The 20,635-nt window shown below is 45.2% G+C and overlaps 1 protein-coding gene across 1 annotated transcript in view; it reads right to left on the bottom strand.

Moving 5' to 3' along the window:
• The window catches only part of SEMA3C (semaphorin 3C), a 149,707-nt gene that overhangs the window by 64,228 nt on the left and 64,844 nt on the right, over positions 1-20,635 (bottom strand). The window contains exons 3-6 of the mRNA XM_082239640.1: positions 16,254-16,414; positions 9,609-9,671; positions 3,349-3,468; positions 416-506 (exon numbers count right to left, since the gene is read on the bottom strand). Coding sequence (XP_082095766.1) covers positions 416-506; positions 3,349-3,468; positions 9,609-9,671; positions 16,254-16,414 — 435 coding nt within the window. The remainder of the gene's footprint in view (positions 1-415; positions 507-3,348; positions 3,469-9,608; positions 9,672-16,253; positions 16,415-20,635) is intronic.

Below are 20,635 nucleotides of genomic sequence, written 5' to 3'. Positions count from 1 at the left end.
CTCTTTCCTTACTGTATTAAACTAAATCAAATATTCTTTTATAAACATTAAGGTTGGAAAAATTACGCAAGGCAATCTTGCTTCCCCCCCACCCTCAAATTACACTAAAGTGCCTCTGGACCCACATATTATCTGCTCCAATAGACAGCTGAAGATCTCTAACATATTTCCTGAATTCAGCAATCACTTTTACATGGAATTCAGCCTAAAATAATGGAAACATGTTGCTGGAAGTGGCCTGTAGTCCAATTCCCTTAACTGAGGAAAGATTCACTAGAACTAAACAGTCACTGACAGATCATTTTTTCCAGTTTCTTCTCTTACCCTGTGGCTCAATTTGTTTACAACACCCTCTCATTTCACTCTCGGCACCTAATGATTTAAGCCCCCAGAAACCCTAGTTGTTTTCACTTACTGATCATAACAGAGACGGTATTCACATTAGGGTTGAAGGAGCAGCGGCCCTTCCCAGATTCACATTTGGAATCGATCTTGAAAACTTGCTCCTGTAACAGAGAAATAACATGCAAATGGTAGGGAACAGTTGAAGGTTAATTTTAAAATGCCTGGCCTGGGTGGTGTACTGTGTGGAAAAGCAGTTAACGACTACCATAAGACCTGCAAAAATAGCGCCTGAAACAACAACAGGTCTTGTGGCATCTTAAAGGCTAAAACATTTATTGCAGTATACAGCAACCCCTGTGCAATTGGTGCTTGTTATCCTGAATTATCTTGAAATGCTTGTTATCCTGAATTTTCATTTGATTCCGTGGCTATAGCTGAATATTGCACCAAAATGAAGGAAGGAATGGTTCTCCACTTTTCTGTGGAATTTTGCCTGATCTAACAGACCTCTTCATTTAGGTCCACTTTCAATTAAGAATGGACAAGTAAGCTTATTTCCGTTCTGTGTCAGTTTCAAATGCATCTGTTAGTAAGTCCATCCCATCCTGTTATCCTGTTTATCCTGTTTTCTGTTTTCTGTTTTTAACTACATGAAAAATCCACACTTTTCCTTAAAATATACACTTTGTATGCTTTTCATTCACTTTTACATGCATTTCCTCCATAAAATTAATTCAGTTTGCTTTAAAACGTGGACCAAATGAAATTATCAGTCACACACAACCATTTATTTATTTGGATAGATGAAACACTTATTTTCCAGATTCCCAGACTGAGATGCCTCAGTCTCCAGTACTAAGAGCTGTTCCACAGCCAGGTTCCCATTCCATTTCACAGAGTGACTGTGTTTCACAATCTCCACATGTTCTGCACAGTCATGTGACTATAGGCAAGGGCTGGAGAGCCTATGGCCCTTCAGAGCCTCTCAGACTCCAGCTCCTATCATCCCACACTACTGGCCATCTTGGCTGCACCTGATGGGAGTTGTAGTCCAACAACATAGGGGCAATGGTGATGATGATAGTAAACGTCTAAGGAAAACTAGAGCTTGGACCCAGAAAGACTTGGATTGGAAGACAGCATTGGTACCCAACCTGAATTCTATCAGCCTGGTTCGAACTTTACAGCACAGGCTAGCTATGTGAGTCCTAAAATGATATACTGCCAGTAAAAGTCTATTGGGGAGTCTTGTAGGAAGCTGTGAAAGTCAATGACCACCCTAGCAATCAATCATTTATGTGTTCCCTGCAGGCAACACCGTTGTAAACACAGCAAATGCACCTGCTACTGGAGCTGAACCCTTAGTCACAATAATGTGATATGAATTTGGCAAAAATAATAAGGCCTAGCCTTCTCTAGCCCTCCTTGATGGCTAGATGTTCAATGCCAGCTGCCATGCAGAGACGTGTTATAGCTAGGAATGGAAGAATCTGCCATTTTTTCTTCTCTCCTTTCTCAGTTTCTCAACACAGTTCTCCACATTTGGCAGCAATTTGTGTGTGTGTGTTTTTCATCTCCATGAAAATTCAACAGCAGTTTAGTGTAAATTTTCCCAAAGAAACACATATTTATATGCAGTTTTCACAAATGTACACATTTTTGTAAGCACTTTTTCTTAATATAATGAACTTTTGTCTGCTATTGAAGGCTTCCTTTTTGTGCACCCTTTCCCCTAAGACATGTGTTTTTGCAAACTTTGGTTGGAAAGCTGCATCACAAAAATTTGGATAAGTGTGAAGGGTACTTATGCATTTTCTTTTGGAAAATGCACATTTGATCAATTTGGCTTTCTGTGTATACTGCATCAAATTGCTTCCCCATCCCTAGTTATGGCAAGGTGGGCTCTCAGCCCAGTTTCATACAAGAGATGAAGGGAGGTGGGCAGTAGAAAGAGGAAGCGGGTGAAAAGGGGTGACAGAGAGAGAAAAGGGGTGTGGGAGAAAGAGAGAGAAAAGGAAGGGGCTCTGCCCATTGCTGGCTCTGATCCTGCCATTGCTGGCATGTCCCTTCCCCAGATAGATCATCCTCAAGGAAAAGGTGGCCTTCAATGGAAAAAAGGTTGCCAGTGTTATAGCTTTGGGAGAGATTCTAGCTCTGAAGATAAAGCAAAAGAAATTGCTTTTCAACCTCTTTTTCTTTCTCTCCCTTTTCACCTGGAAAAACAGCCTTTCACCTATGAAAAACGATGGCATTACTTGCTGATAAGCAGTGCAATTTTCTCACTAGACTTGCTAAAAATAAATCCCCTCTGTTCTGCTAATTAGGCCCATACATGCAAAAGAGGGGGGAGGCTCACATTAAACCCCGATACTCCAAGCGGCTTTGCTGTTGTTGGCCGTCACCATCCCAGCAAGGAAAGTGGAAGGCCTGCAGTCCAGTGCCTAACAGACTCCAGACGTCTGAGGCAGCAGTTTATTTAATCAATGGATCACAGGCATGCGGCTCAGGAGACAGGCGTGCTGAAGCCCAATTCCAGTACGCTCAAGATGCGTATCTATATTTTGCCACTTAAGAGCACCACTATTTCATCCTCACTGCGAAATCTTGCATTTGACTGTAAATTAATTACGCCAACAAAAAGTGTCTGCTGGGTGCAAGCTTGTTGAAGAATAAATTGAAGGTTCCTTTAAAATGGGGCAAGATTCCTCTCACATTGGTCTCAAGCTGCGATGGGGAGGGAGAAAGCAATGCCTTTCGTCACCCAGTGCAAAGCGCCCCTCTGTCTTTTAGGCAATTTTTAACAGAGGTGTTGAGAAAGGGGTGAAAGTATTTGCAGGCATGGGGGCTGGGAGCTCACCGCTCAGTGCCAAAGCAACTGGGCAAGTCTTGCTGCATCACACTGTACTGCTGACAAAAAGGGCGGCACTCAAACCACCGCAGAGCAGCACTAGGCAGTCTTCCAACCAGCCAACTCACACACCACTACTTGACTGACATACTTACCTCTGCCCTTCGCCCTCTGTTGAGATATGCACACACAGGGCTAAACGCGCCACTTCCACACACATATAAATGGGTGCGGTTGAATGTCTGTATCACACGGACAAAGTTGCCGCAACCGTGCTGCAGAGGGAACAAGAAAACAAACAAAAGGGGGTTGTAAATCTGCTCCCAGAGGTGACTGATTTCCACTGGGACCATAGGAGCCAATTCCCAGGGGCTTTGGGGGCTTTAGCCCCCACAAAAAATATTTGAGGGGGCTGGGCCCCCACAAAGTTGATGGGCATTCCCATTCAAATGGTGTGCATGTGCTGCATCATGTGATCAATTATGCGGGGTGGTGCTTACCTGGGCCCCCCACAATGTTTTATTCAGGTTGGCAGCCCCGACTGGGACTGATGGGTGAAACACTCGGGAGCCCACCAGCAGGTGGAGCCAATGGCAGACAGAGCCAACTAACTCTAATTTTGCCCCTGTCTTCCTCCCTGCTGAATTCCACAAGTGGCATCACTGAGACTACGGAAGAGGAACCTGAAGGAAAGCACCACCCTCTGGACTGCTTGCTAGTAATAAGGCAGGCAGCTGGAGGGTGGCTGAAGGCAAACTCAGGTTGGTGGGGCAGTGCCCCATTTGTCCTAATGGACCAACCTACACTACTTGCTCCCCAGTACCACTGATTGGAACCAAACCACCTTAAGGAATAAGGAAGAGGAGCAGAATAGGTGCTCTAACAGATGCCTCCCAGATGATGGACTTGACTTGGCATACTAGGTGGCACTAGATTGGCTAACCCTGTAGCTAAGGAGCCACAAGATTCTCAGCGCCACCTGTAGATCAGGATCTGGTCACTGGCAGTTTCCATACAAGGTTCCGATCTGTGGTAACCGAGTCCAACTCATTGACAGCTATACTTGTACATGAGGACTTACCAGAAGAACCATTACAGTTGAGAATTGGTATACATGCACATCATAAATGAAAGGCAATGGCTGAGATAGCCCCTGAAGAGCTTCAAGCAAAACAAAACAAAACAAGACCTCTCCTTTCCCCTTTTTGGCTTTTGCTATCACTTTGAGGCTGGAAGTGTCAGCAAGAAGAAGAAGAAGAAGAGTTTGGATTTGATATCCCGCCTTTCACTCCCTTTAAGGAGTCTCAAAGCGGCTAACATTCTCCTTTCCCTTCCTCCCCCACAACAAACACTCTGTGAGGTGAGTGGGGCTGAGAGATTTCAAAGAAGTGTGACTGGCCCAAGGTCACCCAGCAGCTGCATGTGGAGGAGCAGGGAAGCGAACCTGGTTCACCAGATTACGAGACTGTCCATAGTCCTTTCATGTCCAGACAGAGCCACCCCCACCCCACCTCCCAATACTGAAAGCCTGGCATGCTTGTAGAATAAGCCCCAGCAAACATGAAACATTTAGCCACATTTTCAACATGTGGCAAGGTTTTCAAAGCCACACTCATACGAAAAAAACTGTAAACCAGTAGTTGACTGGTCCAAGTTCTGATCTCTTTCCCTCCTGCTATACTTTCACATTCTTCCTCATTCTACCTTTCAGGAGCCTGAGATGTGCCTTAGTACACAGATGTTTCCTTTCCAGATGTGATGCTATGGAGGACCCATGGGTGGGCCCGTATGCCAGTTGTCAGTGCATCACATTCATGTTCCATTCTACATTCCATTCCATTACACTTGTTTTACATAACACCCAGATATGGACACATAGATTAGTTAAGGAAATTCTATTATAATTTTGCTGGCCCTCCCTCCTAGGTCTCTTTTGTCCCATTTGGGGGTTTAAAAACATTCATGAAAAGTTTGCATTTCTATTGTATGCATTACTGTACACAGTTCTGTAGAAATTTTTCCCCAAAATACACGTTTTGTATGCATTTTGACAGGAATGAGTGTGTGTGTGTGTGTGTGTGTGCAGTTTTTGTGCACTTAAATGCCATTGCAAAATCTGAAGAATAGTGTAATCTGTTCAGGAATTGCAGTCCAATCCTCAACCAAGCAGGGGGACTATTAAATTTGGTTCCTCTGTTGCAAAAAGTTGACCAAATGAATAATTCCTCCATAAAGGAGAATGACTGGTAACAATACTGCAAGCTTTGAATAGGCTTCTGCATTAGGAGCCATCAGCACTAGCATTCCCCTGGCTCCTGAAGACACATCTGTTTAGAAAAGCATTCCCCTGAACTCAGACTTCCCGTTCTGATTGTTTTAATCAGTTTGTAACTGTTTTAATGATTATGCCCTTTAAGTGGCTTGTTTTATTATAGATTTTCTTTATGGACTTTTAAATGCCTTAATGGAATTGTTTTATTGTGCGTTTACATTGTGTATGTATTGTATACTTGATTTGATACTTATAAACTGCTTAGAAGGCATTTTGGCATGTAAGCAGTATATTACTTAGTTAATTGATAGTATTGATAATAATTACATTAAGAGACCGTTGGTGTTCTTTCCTTTGGCTTTTTTACATTTTTTAAAAAACCTCCCAGCTAGTCTCTGTTGCTCCTCAGCATCTCATGCATCCTGGAATGTCCACAGACAAATGTCCATTAGGACATCTTCTATGGGTATTCTGTGAAGAATGGAAGGCTGAAGGCTGCCTGGAGAACACCAAAGGGCGGTGAAGGATCTTACTTTAAATTAAAAGAAAGCTTTAACTTTACAACTTGTTAAAAGGGGGGGGGGAATCTCCACTGTTCTTTGGCACCCTGCTGCCAGTCTCCCTGCTAGATGCACATAGCATCCTCTTTGTAGAAGTGCAACTTAGCCTCCCAGAAGTTTGCATCATTGACCTCCAGCGGTTCTTACTTCTGGGAAAGTGTGTACAGAAATGCAGCCTAAGTCTCATGCAAAATTCAGCCACGTATTGCTCTCCCTTGAATACTGACTTCATTAATGACATACAGAATACAGTGGTGCCCCGCAAGACGAATGCCTCGCAAGGCAGAAAACCCGCTAGACGAAAGAGTTTTCCGTTTTGGAGGTGCTTCGCAAAACGAATTTCCTATGGGCTTGCTTCACAAGATGACAATGTCTTGCAAGTTCCTGCTGGGTCCCCCCCCCCTTTTTCTAAGCCGCTAAGCCGCTTATCAGCTGATCCGATCAGCAGATAAGCCGCTAAAAGCCACTAATAGTGCTAATAGCGCTAATCCGCTAATCCGTCAATGAGCTTGCTTCGCAAGACAAAAAAACCGCTAGACGAAGAGAATCACAGAACGGATTCTTTTCGTCTTGCGAGGCACCACTGTACCACTAGATTTGAATAAACATTCTTAATATATAAAGTACATTGAATTTTGCACAGTATGGGGAAATACTGGAGCTTGGTATGTATGATGTATTAGACTGTTATAGTCATCTGGGAAAGGAAACAGACACCATGCTAACATTTTCAACGCTAATTTAATTAAACAGAAATCACTTGAATCCATTACTGGTGACATTTTAATGGAAAATGCTACGCTCCATTATGCTCTGCAGATCCAATATTTTCTTCCCTTGAGAAGTATGGATCAAGATAAGAGCAAAATGGAAAAAGTATTTGCCGTATACTCCTTTTAATTACAAGTCCACAACCAAATGAATCCTTATTAGAACATAGCATAATATGCTATTATTTAATTATGATTAGAAATTGTGCACCTTATTCAAATGCTGGTGGAAAAAAAGACCTGAAACAACACCTAGATATATTCAATGGATCAACACAGAAGCCCTTTCTGAGCTGCCACCTAGATGCATCACAAACAATTATTTATTTGGGGGCTGGAAAACTTTGACCAATGAAGTGGAATTTATTTATTACCATTTCTAAGTAACCACAGAGCCTAGGGCTTTCTGATCAGGAGGTCAGTGGTTTGAATCCCCGCGATGGGGTGAGCTCCCGTTGCTCAGTCCCTGCTCCTGCCAACCTAGCAGTTTGAAAGCACATCAAAGTGCGAGTAGATAAATAGGTACAGCTCTGGCGGGAAGGTAAACGGCGTTTCCGTGCGCTGTTCTGGTTTCGCCAGAAGCGGCTTAGTCATGCTGGCCTCATGACCCGGAAGCTGTCTGCGGACAAATGCCGGCTCCCTCGGCCAGTAAAGCGAGACGAGTGCCACAACCCCAGAGTCGTCCGCAACTGGACCTAACAGTCAGGGGTCCCTTTACCCATTACCTATTTCTAAGTCCACCCTTTAGCAGCAAAAGAGTCCTCTAGATAACTTACAAAATATGAAAACAACAATCAATTCCATGGAAAACTGTATCAACAGATAAAATAAGTTGGACCACTCCTACAGGCATAGTAAAAGACTATGAGAGGGATCAAAAGTCCCATTCAGGCAAGAACTTCAAATGTCTTCCCAGGTGGACAAGTTTTATTAGTCATCTATAGACAGCTGTGATTGCTGCTGTAGATTTGTAACTTCATGGCCCCTGTTCTCCATTTATATATTGACATATTTATTTAAATTATTACAGTGGTGCCTCGCAAGACGAAAAGAATCCGTTCTGTGATTCTCTTCGTCTAGCGGTTTTTTCGTCTTGCAAAGCAAGCCCATTGACGGATTAGCGGATTAGCGCTATTAGCGGCTTATCTGCTGATCGGATCAGCTGATAAGCGGCTTAGCGGCTTAGAAAAAGGGGGGAGGGGGAAAAACCAGCAGGAACTCGCAAGACATTGTCGTCTTGGGAAGCAAGCCCATAGGAAATTCGTTTTGCGAAGCACCTCCAAAACGGAAAACTCTTTCATCTAGCGAGTTTTCCGTCTTGCGAGGCATTCGTCTTGCGGGGCACCACTGTAATTACATTTGTAAACCACCCTTCATCCAAAGATCCCTGGGTATTTCACAACAGAAAGATAGAAAATGGGAATACAAAATACACAATGAAACAAAAGCAAAACAGTAATTCCCCTCCTACAAACACATTTTAAAAGCCATAGAATGTTAACCGGCAGAATGCCTGGCTGAAGAGAAACGTTTTCACCTGATGCCTAAGGATCTGTAATGAAGGGGCCAGGTGAGCCTCTCTAGGGAGAGCATTCCACAGATGGGGAGCCACTGCATAATTTTTAATTCATTTAATAAAATCTTTGTACCACTCCATCATCAAAAACCTATGAGATCTACTTACAATATAAAATAAATTAAAATTGCCGATATTTAAAACTGTTAGTCTATTTCCTCACTGACAAATGTATACAAAACCAAAAGTTTCAAAATATACATTATAAAATAAGATAACGCTTAAAAATCCATGTCAAATTTACATGCCTGGGTAGGCTTGCTTGAACAAAGAAGTTTTTGGCAAGTGCTGAAAACAGCACCGAAGATGTCTGCCTAATATCAATGGGCAGGGAGTTATTTTCTTAGGGTTCCTTATCTTTGAGCCAGACTTTGAGTTCTTGAGCCTCCTTAAGAGTTCTTTCTTTGTCAGAGCAGCGTCTCAAATAGAGGACAGCTTCAGATCGAGAACTGCCCTCTCTAAAACTGGCCACCCTACTTGCACTTGGCACGCTGAAATCATTTATTGTTATGGCTGCTACTAACATAATTTCCAAGTGCCTTTTCCCTAGTATTGCCTGAGGTGATGTACAAGTTATTAAGCTCGTAACAATTAGAGGAGTGGTTTGTTCGTTTGAGCAAGAGTCACTCTGAGATTTGGAAGAGGTAATTGGCTCAGCAGATGGTTCTCGTGCAGGATTCTTGCTTTGACTCCAGTAACAGTCGTGCCACATTTACCTGCGTTAAGGAAGTTCTGCTTTTTTTCAGGCATCTGTTCAAAATGTTGCTTTATAAAACCAATAAAAGAGTCTTTATGATCAAGCAGTAAGTGCTGTTGGAATGTACAAGGATTATTATTTTTTTCCATACAAAAGGCTGCCTGTACCATCTGGGAGTCTGTCCAGGCACTTCCATTAGCATTAGCTCAACAGTCTGCAATATATTCTCTAGGAGATACGCAGAGCAAGCCTTATTAATGATATCCATCACTAGCAACAAGGTAAGCAAGAAATGGGTTTCCTTTTTTAAAAGGGGGAAAAATATGTCCTGAACATAAGCAATGTGCTCATTTTTCCAGACATCAGGAGGGAGATCCAGGCTGTGTCAATATCTTGCTTGTTTCAGAATTTTGCATGACTGTTTCTGCCTGCATAGTACTCAACGAAAACACACCTCTTCCGCTACGCTTTTGGCTGCACCCAAGGCGCTCTTTCTCGGTAGCCAAACATTTAATTAAAAAGGGGGGGGGGAATACTTACTGTAGGATCTTTGCCAGCCATTTTGCACTCATCAACTTTGGTTGTTGATGCTGGCCAGAATATCTGTGTGGAAAGAAAATACATACATATACAAATATGAATTACATAATATTCAATGCACATTTAAAGGGGTTGGGGAAATTTATCATTTACACCTTGTTCAAACTACCACACTGCCTGCAAGGCAAGCCTAAACTCGCAAGATCAATATTTTCACAGACCTGTGTTGCTGGGGAAAGTATTTTATCCAAGTTTTTCTTGCTCAGAGAAACTCTGAGCAAGCAAGCCTCCCACAAAGCTGGGTTAGTTCAGTAACAACTGATAAAATGCATCCCAAATAGATTGTTTCAGTTACAAGCTGGTGTACGTTACAGCCTTCCAGAAAGCAGAACGTTTGAAGTTTATGGGTTTGTCATTTGAAGCTGGTGCAGGTCTTGCAAATCTGTGCCATGAGGAAGACACCTATTGGGCAGATGACTGCCCTAACATTTGTTAACCTGATTGCAGCAAGGATGAAGGGATCCCAAATTGTAGCGTGGGGCCAGTTCACATCCCCACCCAAATATGAATTGTTGGTTGGGGTGGAGGGGGGTGGCACACACCTTCCCCCACCACCTGCATAAGGCACCATGTGACCTGGGTACCTTTACCCATCATTCAAGGGTTGGGTGAAAACGTGTGAATGAAAACTATGCATGCACAATTTTTGGCTTCTCATTTCTTGCTCTGTAACATAGTATCCACTGAGACAGTGGAATGAAATTTGGCACACACATCCAGAACACAACCTCTCCATTTCAAGATGTATAAGCTCATACAATGCCTATAAGGTCCTTCCACCATAGGACAATGGGATTGTTCCACCTGGGTAAGTGAATGAACCAGTCAATCGGAAGCCTCCTCGGGTATTGGAAAGATTGTGGACTGTGGCACTCAATTTCACCTATCAACAAAATCTGAAGAAGATTGGAAGATCCTTCCAAGTTGAAATGACTGCAGGGATTTCAAGGGAAACTAACAAGAATTTTTATCAGGTCTCTGGAGTTTTTCAGAATGTAGAAAGAAGCTATATCTTGGTTCCAACAAATGTGACCTAAAGCACAAAAGCTGTGCCCAGTCAAAGTTCTGCCTCATCAGAACATTCTGCCTAGCCAAAACATCTGTGGGGGAAGTCATAGTAGTGATTAGATATGGACTTTTTAAAAAATGGGAACTAGGTCAGGATATCTATGCTCTGAAGCATAAAAATGTTGATCAAATAAAATGAGAAAGAAAAACTAGATAGGTTGGCAAGAACCTTTACGGCAGTGATGGCTGAACTCAGTCCTCCAGCTGTTTTGGGACTACAGTTCCCATCATCCCTGACCACTGGTCCTGTTAGCTAGGGATGATGGGAGTTGTAGTCCAAAAACAGCTGGAAGGTCAAGTCTGGCCATCACTGCTTTAAGGGATTTCAGATCAAGCACCCTTCAAAAGCACAAAGCTCACAAGTATGACCTGCAACAAAATGTCACACGTGGAGTGCTGCTGTTAGGATTCTAGCAACTCCATTTCACCCCCAGCAGCCAATTTTCTGTGCTCCCCAGCCCTTTCATCAGTTGAGACCTGTGTTCAAAATACCCCAGGCGCCAGGCACGTTTTGTGACTGGAGTGGGTCCAATTGCGACCATGTGGAGTTCTCTGGATGCCACGTTGGTGATGGACATCTCCATCTGGCTGGCCTCTCCAGAAGAGTACATGGTTCACCTCCCTCCTCCGTTAATCTCTACAACGACCCTGTGAGGTAAGTTAAGAGGCTGCGACTGGCCCAAGCTAGATGGAAGTTACCTCCTATGTGTGGTGTGCAAATGCCATTTTGGCTACAGCATGTATGTCAGAAATAGAGGGAATGATGGTATCTCTTCTATTTATCTCTCCAACTGCAATGGGGACCTTCTGCCCATATCACACTGACTGCAAGGATGTGTTTTGGGTGTTCTGTTTCCTGCCTTTTAAGATAGTCATGAAAAATAAGTTGATTGAAGCAATGGAACAGCTTGGACCTCCCTTGAAAATACCTAAACCTCCTCAGGGAAGCTGACCTCCCACATTGAGAATCCCAGAAAAATATAAAGCTGCCCTCTGACCTTTGGTGTTGTTAGGAGTGGAACTGAAGGCAAATGAGAATAATCAGACATAAATATGTTTTAAATGATTGCACAAAGTTTGGTTGTTGTTATTGTTGTTTTTAAAATGGACACTGCTCATTTCTTTCAAAGTCTAGATCAACTATGTGCAAAAATGCTTCAAAATGAGGCTGATGTCGAAGAGTTTCTTTTTGGATGCCAAAGTATAACACAGGGTGTCACATAAGAAAATATGCTCCACTAAGCTTCCAGCTGAACTGAGCCCAAGAGCTTTAGTTAATTTCTAGATAAACATCTCAGCTTCAGAAGAATCCTCAACCAGCACACACCCAAAATCAGAACAATGGAGGGTTCATCTCTCTAGCAGGCTCCAGTTTAGACAAGCAGTAGAGAAAAATATATTTCCAAGCAGTCAGAAGCCAAACTCTTCATGTCATGCACATGATAACGCTTGCATTTGATAGAAAGAAAGAAAGAAAGAAAAGAAATGTTGTAAAAACGGCTTTTTGTATTTTATCTTATGGTACGCCACTTTGATAACCACTGGCTGTGAACTGGATTATAAATTTGAAAAGCAAATAAGTAGTAAATAATAATAATCCATTGTCATGAGCAGCATGACATGTCTGCTGTAGAATGCAGCAACATCTGGAGGTTCTCCACACCTGCTATAGAAGGAGACCTTAAAAATGCTTTTTTGAGGGTTCCATGTGCTTTCTCAGCAATCTTTATACCAAAATCTGTACTTGGTCAGGCTGATACTAAAAGGACAATGTCTACATTTCCCAATAAGTTACATGGGACTTGCTTCCAAGTAAATAGCTATTAGGCAGCCTGATTTGTCTATTGCACCTAATACTCTACCAGTGAGTTAATAGTTGTGAGATGTGGATGAGAGACTTTGCATCTCCCACTCTTAGACAGCTTTGGGTGATATTTCCATCGATATTTATCAAATTCAATTTTAATATTTTCTTCACTATCATGTATTTTATCCCTCAGAATGGTAGGTTTTTATTATTGTTGTTGTTATTTATTTATTTCAGAAGAAGAAAAAGATGACACCGGTCACCCTGAAGCTTGAAATCTAAAAAGACGTGACACAAAGGGGGAAAAGAGAGGAAGGGGAAAGGAAAAATGAAAACTATGGCCTTGGTTGTAAAGAACACCAAGTAAAGAACAGTCAGATAGGATGTGAAAACAGACAAAAGAGTAGCAAAGAAGCACAGTTTCCATGAATAATGAGCAAGTGTCAGTTCTTTATGACTGTTGGACATATTCCAGTGTGCAGCAGTCTAATGTCTGGTGATGGTATACCCTGCCAATAATATACGGAGCTACAGCTTCATTTACTGTGTCTATAAAGTTGGGTAGCAATTATCTGGATTCCGGTTCACTCTGTGATGTTTCAGCAAATTCTGCTCAGACAATTCCACATAAAATAAATCCCTAATTTCTTTAATCGATTTAGCACTGTCAGTGTGACAACATTTTTTCCACTGAGATGTTAAAGGGGGATTAGTGAGTGCAGAAAGGACCTGCATGCGGTTGTTCCAAAATCCAGATACTAGGATACAGCCTCAAGCAACACATGTTAACGTAGGAGACTGAATAAAGGAGCCAAGCAGCATATTACAGAAAGAATATTTCTGTGCTTAAGAAGTCAGGAAACTGCTAATAATTGCTAACACTGTCTTTAAAAGTCAAGACTCCTCTTTGTTCCATGGGATTAGTTTGAGTGCTGTACCAAAGCATTTCTTGAAAATTTTCCTCCCCTGCTAAATACATTTCTATTTTTCTGCTATATTTTCAGGGAAGCAGCAGAGTTTCTTTATGATCATAGGGGATGTAGATTGTGGGAATTTAAAGATGCCTCTTTAAAATGTTGCTGGCATGTCCATTAATGTCATTTCCGTCAGGCGTCCTCATTGCCAGATAACACATGTTGATGAATTTGTTTGCAGCTAACTTGTAATATGTGCAATCAGATCCACCGTGGGGTTAAACACTGCTAATTAAAATAAAGAAAGTAAAGAAACTGCCAGCTTACTAACACTCCCTGCCTCAGAAGCCAGGGCAGGACATGGTATTGCAGAGCAAATAAATATAGTGTGATGCAAAGACATGGAACGCGGGTGCCACCGTGGTCTAAACCACTGAGCCTAGGGCTCGCCGATCAGTTCAAATCCCCTTGATGGGGTGAGCTCCTAGCTCCTGCCAACCTAGCAGTTCAAAAGCACATCAAAGTGCAAGTAGATAAATAGGTACCACTCCGGCGGGAAGGTAAACGGCATTTCCATGCGCTGCTCTTGTTTTGCCAGAAGCGGCTTAGTCATGCTGGCCACATGACCCAGAAGCTGTACGCTGGCTCCCTCGGCCAATAAAGCGAGATGAGCGCTGCAACCCCAAAGTCTTTCGCAACTGGACTTAACTGTCAGGGGTCCTTTACGTTTTTTTAATGCAAAGACAAAAGCCTTCAGCAGCGTGCAGCAAGGACTATTTTGGCAGCAATTATTGGTGTGGGAATAGGGTATTGTAAATACACAAATGTGTCCCTGTTTTGCACCTGTGAAATAAGGAAGAGTATTTTCTCTGCTGCCCATGATATGATTTCGTAGCCCAGTGAAGAGCAGTAGGAAAAAGACCCAACATCTTCACAAACTATAGTTGGGCTGCTCTCAGGATGCAAGCCACCTGGGAAGATCCATCTCCTGCTGCCTGTCCTGGGACTCCTTTTAAATTAGCTATAACCATGTTGTTAACTCTCCATCACTGATACTCTGGTACTGAGCAGTTTCCAGTCGCCATCTGTGTTTTGCCTTAAGTGTTCCTGACATTGTTATTTTAGAACAAGGGTGGAAGATGGCCACCATCAAAAAACATGGCAGCCACTATACTATTGAGTTTACCTCTATTTGGACTCTGCCAGTCATTTTCCTTCTCACGGCAAGATAAGCGGAGGTAAAAAAAGTACCAACTTTGTTTGGAAAGGTGGAGAATGTGAATTCACAGGTTGTACTTGGAAGAACTGGAGAGCAAATTCCCAGGGAGGAATTGCACATCCCCAGGGGGAAAACTGCAATTAAGAGGCCGTGTGCTTTTGCCTCCTACAAGTTTCATGGACCGGTTGGACACAGAAGAACGGTGGGAGGAACCACCAAGGTCCAGGGGCTTTTTGTGTAGGAAGTAAAAGGCTCAGAGTCTGGGGAATGGTGGTGAGGTGATGAGTGGTCAGAGGGAGAAGACTGGGAGGAGGTGTCAGAAGCTGAAGAGGTAACAGGGCTTAGTGAGTTGGGTGAGTTTGTGGCAGGGAGAAATCCAGAATCAGAGGCAGAAGCTGAAGCAGGGGAAGAGAGAGGCCAAGAGGCAAAGATGAGTCAGGCTAGTGATGAGGAATGGGTGTCTCCCCCTCCTTCTGAGAAAACCTCCCCACCCCCCTGGTCTCCAAGAACCAGAAGAGGCATGAAGAGGGTGAAGGATAGGTTGACTTCATGCAGTTCAGTCTCTGATTGTTTGGGGAAAACACTCAAGATGAGGGGACTTTCAGTCTCAGCAACTGATCCATTATCTGTTGTGCTCATTAGGTGTGTCCGTCAAATCTGTACGAATAGGATTCTTGCTAATAAAGAGTTAACTCCCACTTGCACAGTGTGATTTACTGCAGGCTCACTCTTTTCCCAGATGCAGCTGAGCTTTTCAGAGCAGCATTCTGAGAAGCCAGTAGACATGTTTACTTGCTAGCTTACCTCAAGAGCTCCTTTAATGAGGTGCACTTGGGGGGGGGGGAAGACTGCTGCTGAGAGACATCCTTACACAGGGATCCTCCTGCTCTGAAAGGCTTTCACCCTCCACACTCAGCAGCAGTTTCTCTGGCCATGGCTTGTCTTCACCAGCTGCTACCTCATCCCTTTCCCCCAAGACCAGGGTCCTTTTTTGTTGTTTCGAAGAGGAACAAGGTAGCAGTCAGTGGTCAGGTATGAGTAGACTTAAGGAGATGAACCTGCTGAGGGTGGGCTGTCCTCACCTGGATTCTGCTTATAATAATCTGAGTGGGGTGTTCACATAGCCAGCGACCCCTACTTCTAATTTTTGACCCATCACTGGACAATTTGTCAAAAGCACTGGTTGTAAGTCTAGGTTCACTAAAATAATAATACCCTAAATACCAGGCAAACATATTGTCCAGCTTTGGACAGGAGCACCCTCTCCAGAGTGGATCGGGCCTACCAAACTGCAGACAAATGGGCCCAGGGGCTTTTTGTGCTAGAAGTAAAAGGGATTTGTTTTCCTCCACAGTCCCAAATGAGGGGGCGGGGCGGGGAATGAGGCTCCGTCTTAAATATGCTGTTTGAACATATTGTTCTGCTAATGTACAAGCAGCAACTGTGCTGAGCAGGCGTGGAGCTGGCATGTTGCCTGACAATGGGATAATGATGAAACACCCTCCTTCCTCTTTTCTTTGAAAGCAGAAGCATGCAGTAAAACGATCCCAGCTTCCCAAAGCGCTTTGTGGACTTACACTCAGAGGGTCCTGGCTTATATTATTGATATTCAAAGACAGAATGTGATCTTTGCTGCCAACGTAGATGCGGTCCTGATCTTCATCCATCACCAATATCCTGTAGTCTAAGGGGTGGTGGGAAAGAGCATAAAACTGAGCGGTCTTCGTTTCCTGCAGTTCTGTGAAAGAAAGAGGAAGCATAGCTTAATAGATGCACTCATTGGCTTCCCTTGCTTGTATAACCACATCTTGATAAAAGATGTAGTGTGCCAATAAAAATGCAGATTTAGCTGTACCCTCAGCAACTTAAGAATTTAAATGCATCATTCTTAGACTGAAGTAAAGCATCTGAAATAGCCTTATTCATTCATCCAAATGTTGTCTTAATGGAAATTAATATTTACAGCTGTGCCTTCTAAAGCACATCATATATCAAATTAATCAATGAGAACTTTGCATATTATGGCCCACAGAAATAAACTTCATCTAACATAACTAAGATATAGATTAGAATCAATTGAGACTTATTTTCTGGGGAACTATTATGTCACAAAGAAATGTTTTCCCTAGTCTCTTAACAGCCCAACCCTGTGCATATCTACTCAAAGGTAAGTTCTATTGACTTCTCTGGAACTTGCTCCAAGATAGGTTTGTACAGGATTGCAGTATAAACTGGTTTTAACTCTTTCATGTATAACTTTTTTTCCAATTTTAAAAGTGCCTGACTTTTTTAAAAAGGAACACACACACACACACACACAGAGAGAGAGAGAGAGAGAGAGAGAGAGATGTTTGTGTGTGATCAATGGTTCCTCTCCATCTTCATCCTGGAGAAGAGTGACTAGTGGGGTGCCACAGGGTTCTGTCTTGGGCCCGGTCTTATTCAACATCTTTATCAACGACTTGGATGATGGACTCAAGGGCATCCTGATCAAATTTGCAGATGACACCAAACTGGGAGGGGTGGCTAACACCCCAGAGGACAGGATCACACTTCAAAACGACCTTGACAGATTAGAGAACTGGGCAAAAATAAACAAGATGAATTTTAACAGGGAGAAATGTAAAGTATTGCACTTGGGCAAAAAAAATGAGAGGCACAAATACAAGATGGGTGACACCTGGCTTGAGAGCAGTACATGTGAAAAGGATCTAGGAGTCTTGGTTGACCACAAACTTGACATGAGCCAACAGTGTGACGCGGCAGCTAAAAAAGCCAATTCTGGGCTGCATCAATAGGAGTATAGCATCTAGATCAAGGGAAGTAATAGTGCCACTGTATTCTGCTCTGGTCAGACCACACCTGGAGTACTGTGTCCAGTTCTGGGCACCACAATTCAAGAAGGACACTGACAAACTGGAACGTGTCCAGAGGAGGGCAACCAAAATGGTCAAAGGCCTGGAAACGATGCCTTATGAGGAACGGCTAAGGGAGCTGGGCATGTTTAGCCTGGAGAAGAGGAGGTTAAGGGGTGATATGATAGCCATGTTCAAATATATAAAAGGATGTCACATAGAGGAGGGAGAAAGGTTGTTTTCTGCTGCTCCGGAGAAGCGGACACGGAGCAATGGATCCAAACTACAAGAAAGAAGATTCCACCTAAACATTAGGAAGAACTTCCTGACAGTAAGAGCTGTTCGACAGTGGAATTTGCTGCCAAGGAGTGTGGTGGAGTCTCCTACTTTGGAGGTCTTTAAGCAGAGGCTTGACAACCATATGTCAGGAGTGCTCTGATGGTGTTTCCTGCTTGGCAGGGGGTTGGACCCGATGGCCCTTGTGGTCTCTTCCAACTCTATGATTCTATGATTCTATGATTCTATGATTCTGTGTGCACAGAGACATTTAAGAGCTATTGTCAGGGTTACTTCCAGATCCTAGCTCACAGAGGATCACGCTAGCCAGCGGTTGTTAAATAAAAGTCTTTATTGAGTTACAGTCTCCATTCTTGAGCTGCTGCGTGCAACCCTACGCCTTATGCTTAGGTCGGCGAAGCTCCTTCTGAGTCTCCGCCCCTTGCGCACCAACTTAATATCCTAGCCCTGCTCCACCTTTTCCGCCTGACAGTTCTCCTCTGGGTCCCTCTGCCCCCCTGAGTCTCTTCCTTCCGGGATTCTTCTGACGCTGACCCCCCTGTCTCCTTGCGCCGGGCTTTAGGACCTGGCTCCCTTTCCGGGCTGCCTACTGCTCCACCTTCCTGTGCATTTGAACTTGGCGCGCGCGCCCAACCTTCCACTTTCCGTCTAACCGTCACTTCGCTCCCCGATGAAGGTGTGGCCACTCCTGACTCGTGCCCTCCCTCCTGTTGCGAGCTGCCAGCGCTAGCTCCCTGGCGCTCTTCCTCTTCCCTACTCTCTGGCGGTGACGTAGGTCCCGATCTCCAACTGCTCCCCTCTGAGTCCCCTCTGGCTCTTTCTTCCTGGGGTGTCCCCCTAGTCTCCCCCCTTGCCCTGGCCACTGGTGCTCCTCTTTGTGAATCTTCTGATTCACTGGAAAGACTCGGAGATCTCGGGTCGTCGTCATCACTCATCCTTTCTTCTGCCTCCTCCCCCTCGCTCTCTGTTCCTGAACCCCTGACATCCATCCCCCCCTCGAAGCCCCCCCTTCCCCCCTCCCCTCCTTCCGGTGCGGGAACTGGGTGCTGCAGTGTCCAAGGAACGAATGTCGGGTACAGTTCGCTTCCCGTGGCAGGCCTCCATCCGAAGACTTCCGGTTCTTCCTCCCTGCTCTCGTCAACGACGGTCACTTCTGCTTCCATCTCTGTGCCGCCGTGCTCGAGACCCTGGTTGTCCCCGAAAACGTCCATGTCGGTCTCTCCCTCGCTTCCTTCTGTAGGCGTTGCTCGTCCTGGACCCTCCAGCCACTTCCTGCGCCACTGCTCCTCTGGTCGATCATCCCACCAATACGAGGGTTCTGAAGCAGATCCCGAGGGTGACCCCTCCGGGGAACGGGCGTCTCGTGTCGGTTCCTCATCCGAGTCGAACCCCCGGAACGTGCTGGCTGAAAGCGTGGGCGTGAAAAGCCAGTCGTCGAAAAAGTCCGCTGGCATTGGCCTATGGGGGAAGAGGGCATGAAACTCTTCCTTGAGCAGAGGTTCATCTAGAGCGTAGCCCGGCACCCAGCTGTTGGCACTGGCCGGGGTGCCCTCCTTAGCGAGAAGGTATTCTACCCCCTCTTCCCCCCATCTGGAGTCCAAAATCTCCGTGACTTCGTTGAGGCGCACCTCCTGTGCCACTCCCCGTTGCCTGGTTCCCTCTCGGAGCGGACTCGGCGCCGTGCCGGGTTCCTGAAACCTGTGCGGTGCCTTGTAGGGAGTGAGCACCGATCTGTGGAACACCGGATGCATTCTGGAACCCTCCGGAAGCGCCAGCCTGAAGGCCACCGGGTTGACCTGCTCTTCGACTTGGTAGGGCCCCAGTTGCTTATGCCCTAGTTTCTTCTTGGCCAACGACCTGGCTGGCACTGCGTGGGCTGCTAACCAGACCCAGTCTCCCACCTGGATCTCTTCGCCAACCCTCCTGTGTTTGTCTGCCTGCACCTTGTATGCGTGTTTGGCCAGCTCCAGGTGCCGCCGCAGCTGATCGTGGACCTCCTGCAACTCCGACGCGAACGCATCTGCTGTCTGCGGCTCCCCCTCCACCAGTCTTTCCAGTCCCGGGAAGGTTCTGGGGTGCCTCCCGTTGTTGGCGAAGAACGGCGTGACCCCCGTGGACACGTGCTTCGTGTTGTTGTAGGCGAACTCGGCGAGCGGCAGGTAATCCACCCACGTCGCAGGCTGTTGATTCGCATAGCATCTCAGGTACTGCTGCATGATGGCATTGACCCGCTCCGCTTGCCCGTTGGTCTGCGGGTGTCTCGCCGATGCCAGGTTGATCTTGACGTTTAGGAAGCCCATCAGCTTCTGCCAGAAATTCGAGATGAACTGCCGCCCGCGGTCGGACAGAATAGACCGTGGCAGACCGTGAACCTTGAACACGTGGTCTATGAACAGTTTGGCGGTTTGTTCCGCCGTGGCCACCTTCGCACACGGGATGAAATGTGCCATCTTGGAGAACAAGTCCACCACCACCAGCACGGCCGTCTTGCCCCTCGAGCTGGGCAGATCCGTGACGAAGTCCAGGGCGACTCTCTCCCATGGTTCGACCGGAGTTTGCAGCGGTTCCAACAGTCCGGCCGGCGGTCTGTGCACTGGTTTGGCCCTCTGGCAGGTGTCGCACCTCGCCACGTAGTCCGCGACCTCCCCTCTCATTCCGGGCCACCAGAAATCCCTGGCGACTAATTCCACCGTCTTCTCTTTGCCAAAGTGCCCGGCAGTGGGCGCGTCGTGCAGCTGATGCAGTACCTTGGCGCGAAGTTCGTCTCCCGGCACGTAGATGGCCCCTTTACGGATGAGCAATCCATC

Source organism: Podarcis vaucheri, assembly GCF_965113315.1.
Source record: "Podarcis vaucheri genome assembly, chromosome: 10".
Classification (NCBI taxonomy): Eukaryota; Metazoa; Chordata; class Lepidosauria; order Squamata; family Lacertidae; genus Podarcis; species Podarcis vaucheri.
This window is presented reverse-complemented; position numbering and strand designations above follow the sequence as displayed.